The sequence below is a fragment of the Triplophysa rosa genome, linkage group LG9 (assembly GCF_024868665.1).
Source record: "Triplophysa rosa linkage group LG9, Trosa_1v2, whole genome shotgun sequence".
NCBI classification, from domain to species: Eukaryota; Metazoa; Chordata; class Actinopteri; order Cypriniformes; family Nemacheilidae; genus Triplophysa; species Triplophysa rosa.
In genome coordinates, this window is record NC_079898.1 from 17,589,543 (window position 1) to 17,601,672 (window position 12,130).

The following is a 12,130-nucleotide window of genomic DNA, read 5'->3' on the forward strand; positions in this document are numbered from 1 at the left end:
CCAGTTTAAGAACAACTGTATTACAACACATTAAACAAACTGCTAGAATACATAATTTACTGAATAATTGATTGATACCAACAGTCTATCATTACAGTTGTAATATTAAGTGATTTCTTCATGTTAATTTTCACCAAAAACATATTTACTTGCCATATTTTGAAATGCTAGGCTCTCTTTTGGTGGTTCTTCTCTTTTCTCTTCTTTCCTTATTGATCAGAGAACACTTGGCTGACTTTCCCATAATGCACTGTTAGATCCACAGCACACTAACTGTTTGATAATTAGGCGAGCAGCAGACACAAAAGAAGAGACTCGTACACACTTATAATCACCTTATTATTGACCTGTTCTCAGCCTCACACCACACAGTCTGTTCATTTAATGTCTGATGAAAATTGTCAAACACTGAGAGGTGGGGGGCATTAAACTTATGTGAAATAATCTTTTTTATCTTTACCTTATCTGTTTTCCTTGGCCTTATGTTGTATGATGTTTTTATGACATGGCTGACAGGTTTGCATATGTGAGAAAATCTGTACTGTTTGCGTTCAGCTCTGGGCACTGGTGCTAGTGTGGCGGTGTACGCGGGACTGGTGGGAGCTTTGCTGCTCTGCATAATCCTCGTACTGTGTGTGGGAATCCTGGTCTATCGGCGGAGCTGTCGACACCTCCACGGTGAAATCACAGATTCCTCCTCAGCCCTCACAGCTGCCTTCCATCCTGGAAACTACAAACCACCACGACAGGGTGAGCCATCTGTCTTTTACATTTCACTATGTATCTCTTATTTCTTTGACTTCTTTCCTATATATTACATTTATTAATTTAGCAGATGCTTTTATCCAATGCAACTGCCTAAAGACACCAGCCTGGCCACCTTAGGCCAGTTTGTGCTAGGTTTCTTTTTTCCACTTTTATTTTCTTTACTCTTCTTCTCAGACTTGCTTTTGTTCTCTGTTTCCCTCTCTTCTCCCAGCACACCTAATATAATCTCTTTATTTCCCTGTATTTTAAGTTTTTAATCCGTTCTCATGCCGTCTTCTGCTCTCTCACTCTCAGTATTTAAGATGCTATAACTTGTTTATATGGTTCCTCTTTTAAATCCCTCTCTCCTTTAATGCTCATATTTCTTAGGCAAATCCAGTCAGAACTTTGCACGCTATCTAAAAATATTCCTTCTTTTCTCTCTTCGTGAGAAAATGACTGTCTGTTCACTCTTCTGCTTCTTCTTTAGATAACCCACACCTGCTGCACCCGGCAGCCCCCCCTGACCTCACAGCGAGTGCCGGAACCTTCCGCGGGCCTCTTTACGCACTGCAGCAGGCTACCCTGGACTCCACCCATAAGATCCCCATGACCACGTCTCCTCTGCTGGACTCACTGCCTAGTCTGAAGATAAAGGTGTATAATGCTTCTACCATGTCCTCCCTTGAGCTGCCGGCCGGTCCGGATTATACTGATGGAGAGATTATGAGTCTGAAGACCGTGGGCTCTGGACCTAAAGACCACCACGGGCACACCTTGCCCAGAGAGCCCAGTCACAGCATCAGCATCACACTGGGCTCACTGGGAGGTCGTCTCACCATCCCTAATACAGGTAGTGTATTAGAAGACATTTTAATACGGCTTTTCCTCTTAAAATCCACAACGGCTGGCATGGCACTTTGAAACAAAACCGCTCCTATGTAGTCGATGACAGCCACATGGAGACAGTTGACAGATATGCTGTTTCTATTTCTGATGCACTGCAGGCGTTCTCCAGGCACTTTATTTCCCCTCATTTGTTTTATATGTGTACTGTCTGCAACTTTAAATATAATATGTGTAAATAAGCTTCCATCAAGTTTAGTTATTATATATTTCTATATGATATACTCTATATACATGCATGTTCTACATGTTATAGATTCATGGTTCCTACATAGATATGACATAAACGCTGCAAAAATAAAAAATGTACTCAGTATTTTTGTCTCGTTTTCGAGTACAAATGTCTAAAAATGCTTAAATCAAAACATTTGTTTGAAAAGCAATTTTTTTTAAATAAGCCAAATTATCTGCCAGTGGGGTAAAAAAAATTCTGTTTCAACTTAATTCACGTTTATTTTTCTTACCCCACTGGCAACTATTTTTGCTTTCTTAGCTCACTTAATTTAAATTTATCAAACAATTTTTCATTATAAAAGTTTTGCATTTTGCATGTCAAGTAAATGCATCTTGATTTTTTAGACATTTGTACTAGAAATTTGTTCTAGAATTTTTTGACATTTGTACTAGAAAACAAGACACAAATACTAAGATTTTTCAATGTAATGTAGTAAAATGTTTTACTTAGTAATTCATAATACAGTATATGTATGTATGTATGTATATAATCGGCTTATAATTAGTTCTATGTGTAATTGACTGCTGTTAAAGGGACAGTTCACCCAAAAATTACTCACTCTCTAGTTGTTCCAAATCTGTATAAATTTCTTTGTTTGGTTGAACACAGAGAAAGATATTTTGAAGAATGCTTGTAACCAAACGTTCTTGGACCCCATTGATAACCACAGTAGGAAAAATGGTAGTCAAAGTGCCTCAGAACTGTTTGTTGTCCCACATTCTTCCAAATATCTTCTTTTGTGTTTAACAGCAAATAAATTATAAAGTAATTTTCCTACTATGGTGGTTAATGGGGTCCAAGAACTGTTTGGTTATAAGCATTCTTCCAAATATCTTTCTCTGTTTTCATCGGAACAAAGAAATGTATACAGATTTGGGACAACTAATGATGTAAATGATGACAGAATTTTCATTTTGGGTGAACTACCCTTTTAAATAATGTTAATGTAATGTCACATTTCTTTATTTCAGGAGTGAGTCTGCTGGTTCCACCGGGAACAATTCCTCAGGGAAAGTTCTATGAGATGTATCTCATCATCAACAAATGGGAGAAAACAACGTGAGTCTGCCACTTTAAACAGTTTCTCTGTACTCTGTCCCCATCATGCTGTCACAGCCCAGCATACAGTACAACACTTTATCTGTCACTTTGTGCAGTTGCAAACAGTCCAGTTCAAAACATCTCGACAGCCTTTGTGAAGCAATATTGACTCCAGAAACACTGTGACCCCAATGGCATCACAAAGGAGAAAATAACATTTCAAAGCTATGACACAATGAAAAAAGACCTCAACAAATATGTTATGAAACCACTGAATGGTTGTCTGAGCTCTGACTTTTTTGCTGAGGCGCTATTTCTTGCTGGTTTTGTTTTGAACGTCAGATATGAAATATATAAATATGGTTCCCTGCGTTCGGACTGCAAACTTTGTGTTTCTCTGGCTCTGCTCATTATTTTTGCTTGCTGTAAAGTTTCTCAATAAATAAACAGTTGATGTTTGAGCTATAGTCTAGCAGTTAGCACATACTATATGCCCTGAAAGAAGACATGAGTTTGAATCAGATCCAATAAAATAATAAAAAAACAAGCAATTACTACTTACATTGAGTCGTAATTGCTAATGACTTCTGATGTATCAGTCAATGAAACCATTACAAACAGAATAATGCATTAACGAACGTATAATCTTATTTGTATATTTGTTATGCTCCTGATTTTTTTTAACTTTAGCCTCCGGCTTTATTTTGTCAGGTTGCCGTCAGATGGTAGTCAGACGGTATTGAGTCCTGTTGTGAGCTGCGGACCCTCGGGCATGCTGCTCAGCAAACCTGTAGTCCTTACTCTGCCCCACTGCGCCCAACTAGAAACCCCTGACTGGACCCTCACCCTTAAAATGCAAAACCATCAAGGTGCCTGGGAGGTAAGGATGTTATCTTAACTTCACTACAGTAAGATCATGTAGACAGCATAACACCATGAGTGTCTCCGTCATCCCTATTGACATTTACCCCATTCCATCCCTTTCCCTACCACTAGGAGGTGCTAACTGTAGGAGAGGAGAGCTTGTCATCACCCTGCTATCTACAGGTGGAAGAGCAGAGCTGCCATATTCTAATGGAGCAGCTGGGCACGTATGGGCTGGTGGGACAGTCGGCTCCCCCTCGGCCAGCCTGTAAGAGACTGCAGTTGGCCCTGTTTGCTCCCAGAGCGCCATGCCTCTCTCTGGACTACAGCCTGAGGGTCTACTGTATACAGGATACCCCACATGCCCTTAAGGCAAGTCTGCCTGCCCCAAATTAACACTCATATTAACTCGCATCGCAAAAGAATTAGTATTTGAGTAACTTGGAAATCAACTTGTTATCTTTGTGCAGGAAGTGTTAGAGGTTGAGCGGAGTCTGGGTGGAGTTTTACTAGAGGACCCCAAACCTCTGCTCTTTAAGGACAGTTATCACAATCTGCGGTTATCAATCCATGACATTCCTCATTCTCACTGGAGGAGTAAACTTCTGGCTAAGTATCAGGTGAGACGTAATCATGTTATTGTTAATTGTTTTGATTTTGCAGCAGTATTGGTTATATGAATATAACTTATAGGCGGTATCAGCGTAACAACATAAACAAACATTATGTGGACCAAACTTAACGGCAGACCTCCGCAAAGAATCAATAACTGTTGAGTAGTTTTAATGTAATTTAATACTATTAATATACAATAAAATATTCATATAAATGAAATATGAAATAAACAGACTGGAAGTTAACTTCGGGCCAGTGCTTGCATCCGATGAAACACTCTATATATTTGTAATTTTGTGTAACATTTATGAATAGCACTTTGAAATAACATTTTTTAATCAAATGAATATTTTCTGTATACTGTATACAGCCTATATATTAATGTATTGTTTGTAGCCTTTTATCAACAATTGTCCATTTAATTGTGTTTTAGGAAATCCCGTTCTATCACATCTGGAGCGGAAGCCAGCGGCCGCTGCATTGCACCTTCAGTCTAGAAAGAGGAAGCCTGGTGGTTTCACAGCTCACCTGCAAGATCTGTGTTAGACAGGTGGAGGGAGAGGGACAGATATTCCAGCTTAACACTGACATCCAAGAGGTAAATCATATTAGTAAGAGTAGTTACTGTAGTTTTCTGCATCACATGCACACTTAGGCATGATAAAACATGAACAAGAAAAAAACAGTAGACAAGTATAAAACACTGGTTCAGTGCTGTTCCAGAAGTACCAAGTACTGTTTCAGTTACACAAATGTTTGTTGTGTAATAATATACAAAATAAAAATATATAATAATAATTGTTATACATAATTATATATTTTATATATATATATACAGTTTATAAAATATATAATAGTATACAAAATATAACCAACAGAATATCCTATGTTGTGTTATGTTATGTCAAACGAATATCTTTATTTTATTATATATATATATAATATATGTATTTTATATGTAAAAAACACTACTAATATAAATAAAAAAAATAAAGAAATAAATGAAAACTGAAAACGGAAGTGCTTCTGGACCAGTGTTTACATCTTGCAAAGTGGTCTATAGAAGTCTACAATGTAGACTAAAGCATTTTACAGTATACCATCATTTATTTTACCTAAATAAATCTTACAGTTGCATTTTAAAGTTGCATTTAAATCTACTTTTCTCCAAAATCTTAAACGTAAAATTTCATTTATTGTGTGTGTGTGTCCTCTTTAGACTTTGCCCCCCCACTCCCCATTGCCAGCAGGTGGTTCTTGTCTGCCTTCATCTCAAGTGGGTCCATATGCTTTCCGACTTCCCGTCTCCATCCGGCAGAAAATTTGTGCCAGTCTGGATGCCCCCAGCGCGCGTGGCTGTGACTGGAGAATGCTGGCACGCAGCCTGGGCTTCGACAGGTATTTTAGCACCCGTTTGTTTACGTTTACGCGAATCTTTCACAGCGTGAAAAATGTGCTTGTTTATTTTAAAATGACGAATGATTAGAGCGCTTTCCTCTCTTTCCATTTCTCTCCCCCAGGTATCTGAACTACTTTGCAACCAAACCCAGCCCCACAGGTGTGCTGCTAGACCTGTGGGAAGCTTGTCACCAGGGTGACGCAGACCTGGTCTCCCTGGCGACGGCTCTTGAAGAGATGGGCAAGAGTGAGGTCTTGGTCGTCATGACGACAGACGGCGATTGCTGATTGGCAAATCAAAAAGTGTGAAGAGATGTATTCGCCACTACAAACCTAGAATTAACGCAAGTGGATGATAAGAAGGAATCTGCGTCAGATGCACAAACCAAGTTCCCAATTGTTACAACTTGCCAAGCCAATACCTCAGTTGCTTTGCGTTTGTGCGGAATCTTCCAACGATTGCAACGCGTCTGAGTGGTGGTCAAGCAGTCGGGATGATCTCGGAGGGATACAAACCTAAATGTAGCACATGGAACAACACTGTACTCGGACAACAGAGATGCCGTGTGATGAGGTTAAAAATAATGAAGGCCTGTGTGTGGTGTGTTTGCCGGTACGGTTAAGAGCACCACCTGATAAGCTTATGATTAAATGATAGTTTCATCATACTGATACACACCCTGTTAGACGTGCAGATACACACTGCTATTCTTAAAAGTACATAATCAAACCATTGCACATCAAACCCCTGGCTTTGTTTCCTAGCGACCACTAGATGCTTAAAGACACAGAGAACCCGTGTCCGATAAAACAGCAGTGTGCCCAGCACCTCAGGAAACTTACACACACACAAACAGAAAATAAACAGGTGCGGAGGAGTGTGGGAATACGGATGAAAAATGAATAAACAGCGAGAGACTTAGATCATCTGCACTAATCAACAGTTATTTTCACAATGACTTTATAATGATTTCACTTGAAACAAAACACATCAGTAACAGATGCTTCATTTTGACTTTTGTTTGAAGCATTATTTCAGGCGTCTGTCTTCTGAAGTAGCGTACAGACATAGAAAGCAGTGCTCTCGTTAGCAAAGGAACACGCTTTCGCAGAATTTTCTTCTTTATCTGATCATGCCTCCGTTAGCCTTCTATATTCGATTTATGATTTGTAATGCAAGAGAGCTTTTTGGTAAACTCGTATTAGTTTCCTATAGGGAACGGACTTGAGTTATATGCCTATTTGTGGATCATTGTTTTTCAACAGTCACTCATAACTTCTGTTAGATTCATGATCTTTGTTTTTATTTGTGTTTTGCAGAATATAGGTAAAATGGCGGAGAGCAGTATAAACACGAATTAAAGGGACAGTTAGCTCAAATGTAACCCTGGAACACAAAACCAGTCATAGGTAGCATGGGTATACATCAACAATACATTGTATGGGTCAAAATTATTGTATTGTATTGTAATGTATCAAAACTTTATTTTTGTGAGTGGATGTAGCAAATAGCAAACAATAATGGCCAGAAACACACCTACAAACATTGCACGCTGCCACGCGCTCTTTGAGAATTACCCACTTAAGTTTGGTATCTATGTAAAGCTTGGAATTTCTACTTTCGGGTTTATCTACTCTCCACAACGCTATTACAGCAGTAAGCCAATAGAGACGGTTAATACAACCTTTTTCTTAATAACTGCCTGCTACAGCGCCTCTGATGGACAACTTTAAAGGCGATTTTCTCAATATTTGGATTTTTTTGCCCCCTCAGATTCCAGATGTCGGCCAAATACTGTCCTATTGTTATTATCCTAACAAACCAAACATCGATGAAAAGCTTATTTATTCAGCTTTCAGATGATGTGTAAATCTCAATTTCAAGTAATTTGCCCAAAAGAAGGTTTTGTGGTCCAGGGTCACAAATATGAAAATGTGGTCTTCGTTGACTAACCCTTATGTTATTTCTTGTGTTAAACACAAAAGGAAGTAACGACTTTCCCAAGTCCCCAATTTATTGCATGAATGTTAAAGGTTTTGCGTTCACCTTTCATAACGACTGCATTTTGCGAGTAAATCTGGATTATTTGGCAATTGAACCTAAAACGGGGTGAAACGTAAATGTTGTGCTGAGGTTAAACGTTCTTTGAACCTCCTTGCGGAAGTTCACCATGAATATGCTGCGCTTTTCAAATAGGATGAAATTGCACGGGTTGCAGAAAGCTCTTTTCAGGGTTTCATGCCAGTCTGTTGTGCTGTTTAAATTATAAATAGTAGCCTCGAGAGGTGGCATAAGTGCTCTGTTGATTGCAGTATGACCCACTTGCTCTTTATTGTCTCTTTTGACTTGTTGGGTTTAAGGGGTTCCCATTGAGCAAGACTCAAAGCCATGTACTTGGACTGCTTATTAACAAAAATCATGCGATCGCATGGACTCGGAGAACGACGTGTTCGGTCCATTACTTTATTTTTTGACTTGTTCCTCAGAAGTGTTCAAATGTCTGGTAACAAACAAAACACAAATGTTCAGTATCTGTCCATGCCTGTAAAGGTGTGAATTAAATAAATAAAGTGTGCGTATGTGTGTGAAAGAGAGAAACAGAGCGTGAGAGATTGTTTGTGCAGACGTATGAGTCACTATAGTGCTACAGTGTACTGTATGAATGGGCTTCATTGTGTCTGTTGTTTCCTCTTTCTCATTATAAGTACTATGCAAGTACACAACAAAAGTGAATCTGTGGACGTCTTGATGTACCGTTTATGATGTTCGTGGAATGGGAATCATTACTTTCCTTCTGCTGATCTCTGCTGTAACTAAGCTGGGGATGAAAATGAAGCCACTCAGCAGTAATAAATGCAAACAAAACTGTAATTGAGGGTCAGGGATCCATGACCACCATATTGTTCCTCCTTATTTGTTTAGTAAGCGTTTGGCCTTTCCCTGCACCCTCACAATGAACTAACAACGTTTGCTTGGAGGACTGTTTTAAACATCTACATGCGGTAGAATCCCAACGTGAACATGCGGAATCTCAAATGGCTTCTGAACCTTTAAATGGCTCTGCAATGTCTCTAGTCACATTTCGGCTGATGTTACATGAAAACGCCTTTGACCATTTCACATGCGTGAAGCGGCTTCGCTTCTCTGGATTGTAGTTGCTGGATGCCCACATGTGGCCGAAAAAACTATTTTATTCAGATGTCATTTTTTACGAAAGAGGGTTGACAAGAAGAGGTTTTTTTTGGTTCAATGCTGTAAAATACTACTGTACATAACTGTTTAGACTTCTTACTGTACCTAAATATAATTTTTATGCAATAAATTATATTTCCTAGTTTAACAAGACAAATGTCTAATGTTTTGTGCTGTAGTCCACTTTTCAAATAGTTTTACTGCTTGAATATTAAAGGGATAGTTCACCCAAAAAATGAAAATTCTGTCATCATTTACTCACCTTCTTGTTATTTCAAACTGCGGGACGTTCTTTCTTCTGGAGAACACAAAAGAAGATATTTTAAAGAATGTTGGTAACCAAACAACAGCGGTAACCTTTGGCTTCTATGTGGACACAAAACCAATGTCAATGGGTATCCTCGTTGTTCATTTAACATACATTCTTCAAAATATCTTTTTTGTGTTCTGGAGAAGAAAGAAAGTCATACAGGTTTGAAATGACAAGAGGGTGAGTAAATGATGACAGAATTTTCATTTTGGGTGATCCCTTTAACAACATTTCGAATGGTTATCAATGTATTCACCTGAAATGGCTCACTATTTTATCTTTATTATGATATATTTCCAACATCATATAATATTATATTATATATTTAATTGGTTAAGGTCAGCTTTAAAGCAATTAATTTCCATGGCAGAAGAATATTTTAAGATCATTACTGTACTCTCATCTGACCCCAACACTAACTTCAGGTTTGAATGCAACGACTGACTTCTTTCTCTGTGTTCTCAATGTAACAAGATTCTGACATTTGAAGCTTTTTAAGGCCAGATTAAATAGGTTGCGGACTTGGAACCTTTTCCCCCCTTTATAGACTTGTTACAGGGATGTGGAGAGGATGCACTCTTCCATTTATCTCCCAGATAAAAGTGTTCACAATGCCCTCGAGAGGAAGCAAGAGCGATTGAGAGCGAGTGAAAAGGTTTTTAGTGTCTGTATATTGCCCTCAGCAGCTGCACTGGGCTTTTTGGTTTGAGCAAAAGACTCGTTTCATCATTTGGTTAAAATGGTTGGATAGATATGTAATCAAATGTTGCCTTCTGCTATCTCTATCTATTCCATTTTCCCATGGAGCAATTCACAGACTCTTTTAGCACTTAACAATACAGGAATAAATTGTCAGGCATTCGTTCAATTCAATCCTATTATGACTCTGTTCTGCACAGGAAGTTATTTTATTAGCTGAAGAATTATGTCTTATAGATTTAGAATATATTATTTCCCATGTGTAGCCTATCTGACATATTCCCTATACATCTTATGATTGGGAAAACCATCTAAATCACACAATTATAACATTTAGCTTGACAAAAATACACGGCAAAAATACAATTTTCAGTCATTTAACCGCATTAAGTTACTGTAAGTTGTCACTTAGCGCCATCTTCTGGTAGTTAAATTAACTAAAAAGACTACAAGTTAAAGTCTTTGAAAGATCTAGATAAATCTAGTTTTTAGTTTTCTGACGTAAATTTATTTTACAATATTGTTTTAAATGGTTTATCATACGATGAGCACGTCATAGAATATTGACATACAGGGGGCACAGAATCTCGGGCCCTGTGCAAAGGCAATGTGTGGGGCCCCTCCACGCTATTTTTAAGTAAATTGTTATATTGATTCATAATACAGCACTGAATCTCATTTCTGTATGAATTGTGATATACTTATATATGAATAAATCACCTCAGTATCCCGTAAACATGAATTGACCGTTTAACTGTATTTATATATTTAGAATCGTGTTTCATTAATAGAGACACTGTGCAGTATAGTCAAAAACATTGCACATTTAACTATTGAACATTATAAAATCTAGTACTAGTACTGCATAAATGGTAGTAATAATGCCACTTCATGACTGTAACTGAGATTGCCAATTAATATTTCTTTAAAAGTTTAATGCCACGTCGAGTATGTCAAGAAACAATGGCCCTCTATTTTTTATTAAAAGTAAAAAGTCCTAAATACACTAGCACATCTTTTTATTGCTTACATATTTATTGACCTTTTTAACTTTAGCGTGTTATTATTTTAATTGAATGTTTATATATTATTAGGGATCAAACGAATATGTCAGAAGAACTGCCTCAACTTCGTACATATCCAAAGTTTACTTCAATACGCAGATAAAAACAAAAAGCGCGAGATGTTTGTCCCTACATGCGCTCCGTAGTCCGGTGTACTTTGTTTTCAAGTGATTGTTTTATAGCAGCCTGTTCTGTATATTCCATTCCAACTATTTTTGGGGTTGTCTACTGAATATAACTCTCACAGTCTCCTCTCCTGCCTAATTTTTGTGAAGGCTAAGAACAGTGAATTTTGTGGTAATTTAGACCTTCGAGATCGATTTCAATCATTTAAGCAGGCTTCCAAACATACTGCCCCTGCAGAAACAAGAATCAGAAACAAAAACAAACATTTCCGACACAAATACTAAAAACAAACTACCCAAATACTACTTTTATCGGATCACGCACTAGCACAAACGATTGACGCTATTTTGCAAATGTTTTGCGTTGGGTGTTTCACGCAGGTCTTCATCTACCTGTCGATGAGATCCATCATCTGCTGTGAGCGGAGTCAATGAACGCAGACTGTGAGCGGGAAATGGAAAACCCGGAGCGGAGTACACGGATCTCTTGCGGAGTGATAACAAAATGTGGGGGATGTGAGTCAATTCCACTTTACTCATAAAGCTTATCGTGCAGTTCGCGGTGAGGCATGACAGACGTCTGCCGAAGCTTGTCAAAATTAGCGGACAACAATTTTAGGCGCACAATTGTAAAATAATAATAAATATAATTTCAGGAACTTCAAGGCCCCTCACATGCCCTATGTCACCCTTTCCCCCCCCCACTTGCGACGCCCCTGTTGACATATTGCTTTATATTTGTCATCAGTCGTCTATCGCTAACGTTAGGTATTGTCCTTATGATGTGTTAGTCCTTTCATCATATTTACGTCGTTATTATAAATGAAACATATTTGGAATAATAAAAAGGCTCAGCTCCTTAACAAAAATAACCATACATGTTTTTCTTTGTAGTAAAACAATAACCATTAAATCATAAAATGAACCACTTCT

At 38.1% G+C, this 12,130-nt stretch overlaps 1 protein-coding gene across 2 annotated transcripts in view; it reads left to right on the forward strand.

Moving 5' to 3' along the window:
• The window catches only part of unc5b (unc-5 netrin receptor B), a 55,369-nt gene extending 46,245 nt beyond the window's left edge, over positions 1-9,124 (forward strand). For both annotated transcript variants that reach the window (XM_057342810.1, XM_057342811.1), the window contains 9 exons: positions 556-750; positions 1,238-1,600; positions 2,860-2,947; positions 3,641-3,809; positions 3,926-4,169; positions 4,268-4,413; positions 4,842-5,006; positions 5,628-5,806; positions 5,929-9,124. In XM_057342810.1, coding sequence (XP_057198793.1) covers positions 556-750; positions 1,238-1,600; positions 2,860-2,947; positions 3,641-3,809; positions 3,926-4,169; positions 4,268-4,413; positions 4,842-5,006; positions 5,628-5,806; positions 5,929-6,094 — 1,715 coding nt within the window. In that variant the 3' untranslated portion in view covers positions 6,095-9,124. The remainder of the gene's footprint in view (positions 1-555; positions 751-1,237; positions 1,601-2,859; positions 2,948-3,640; positions 3,810-3,925; positions 4,170-4,267; positions 4,414-4,841; positions 5,007-5,627; positions 5,807-5,928) is intronic.
• Positions 9,125-12,130: the final 3,006 nt, after the last annotated feature.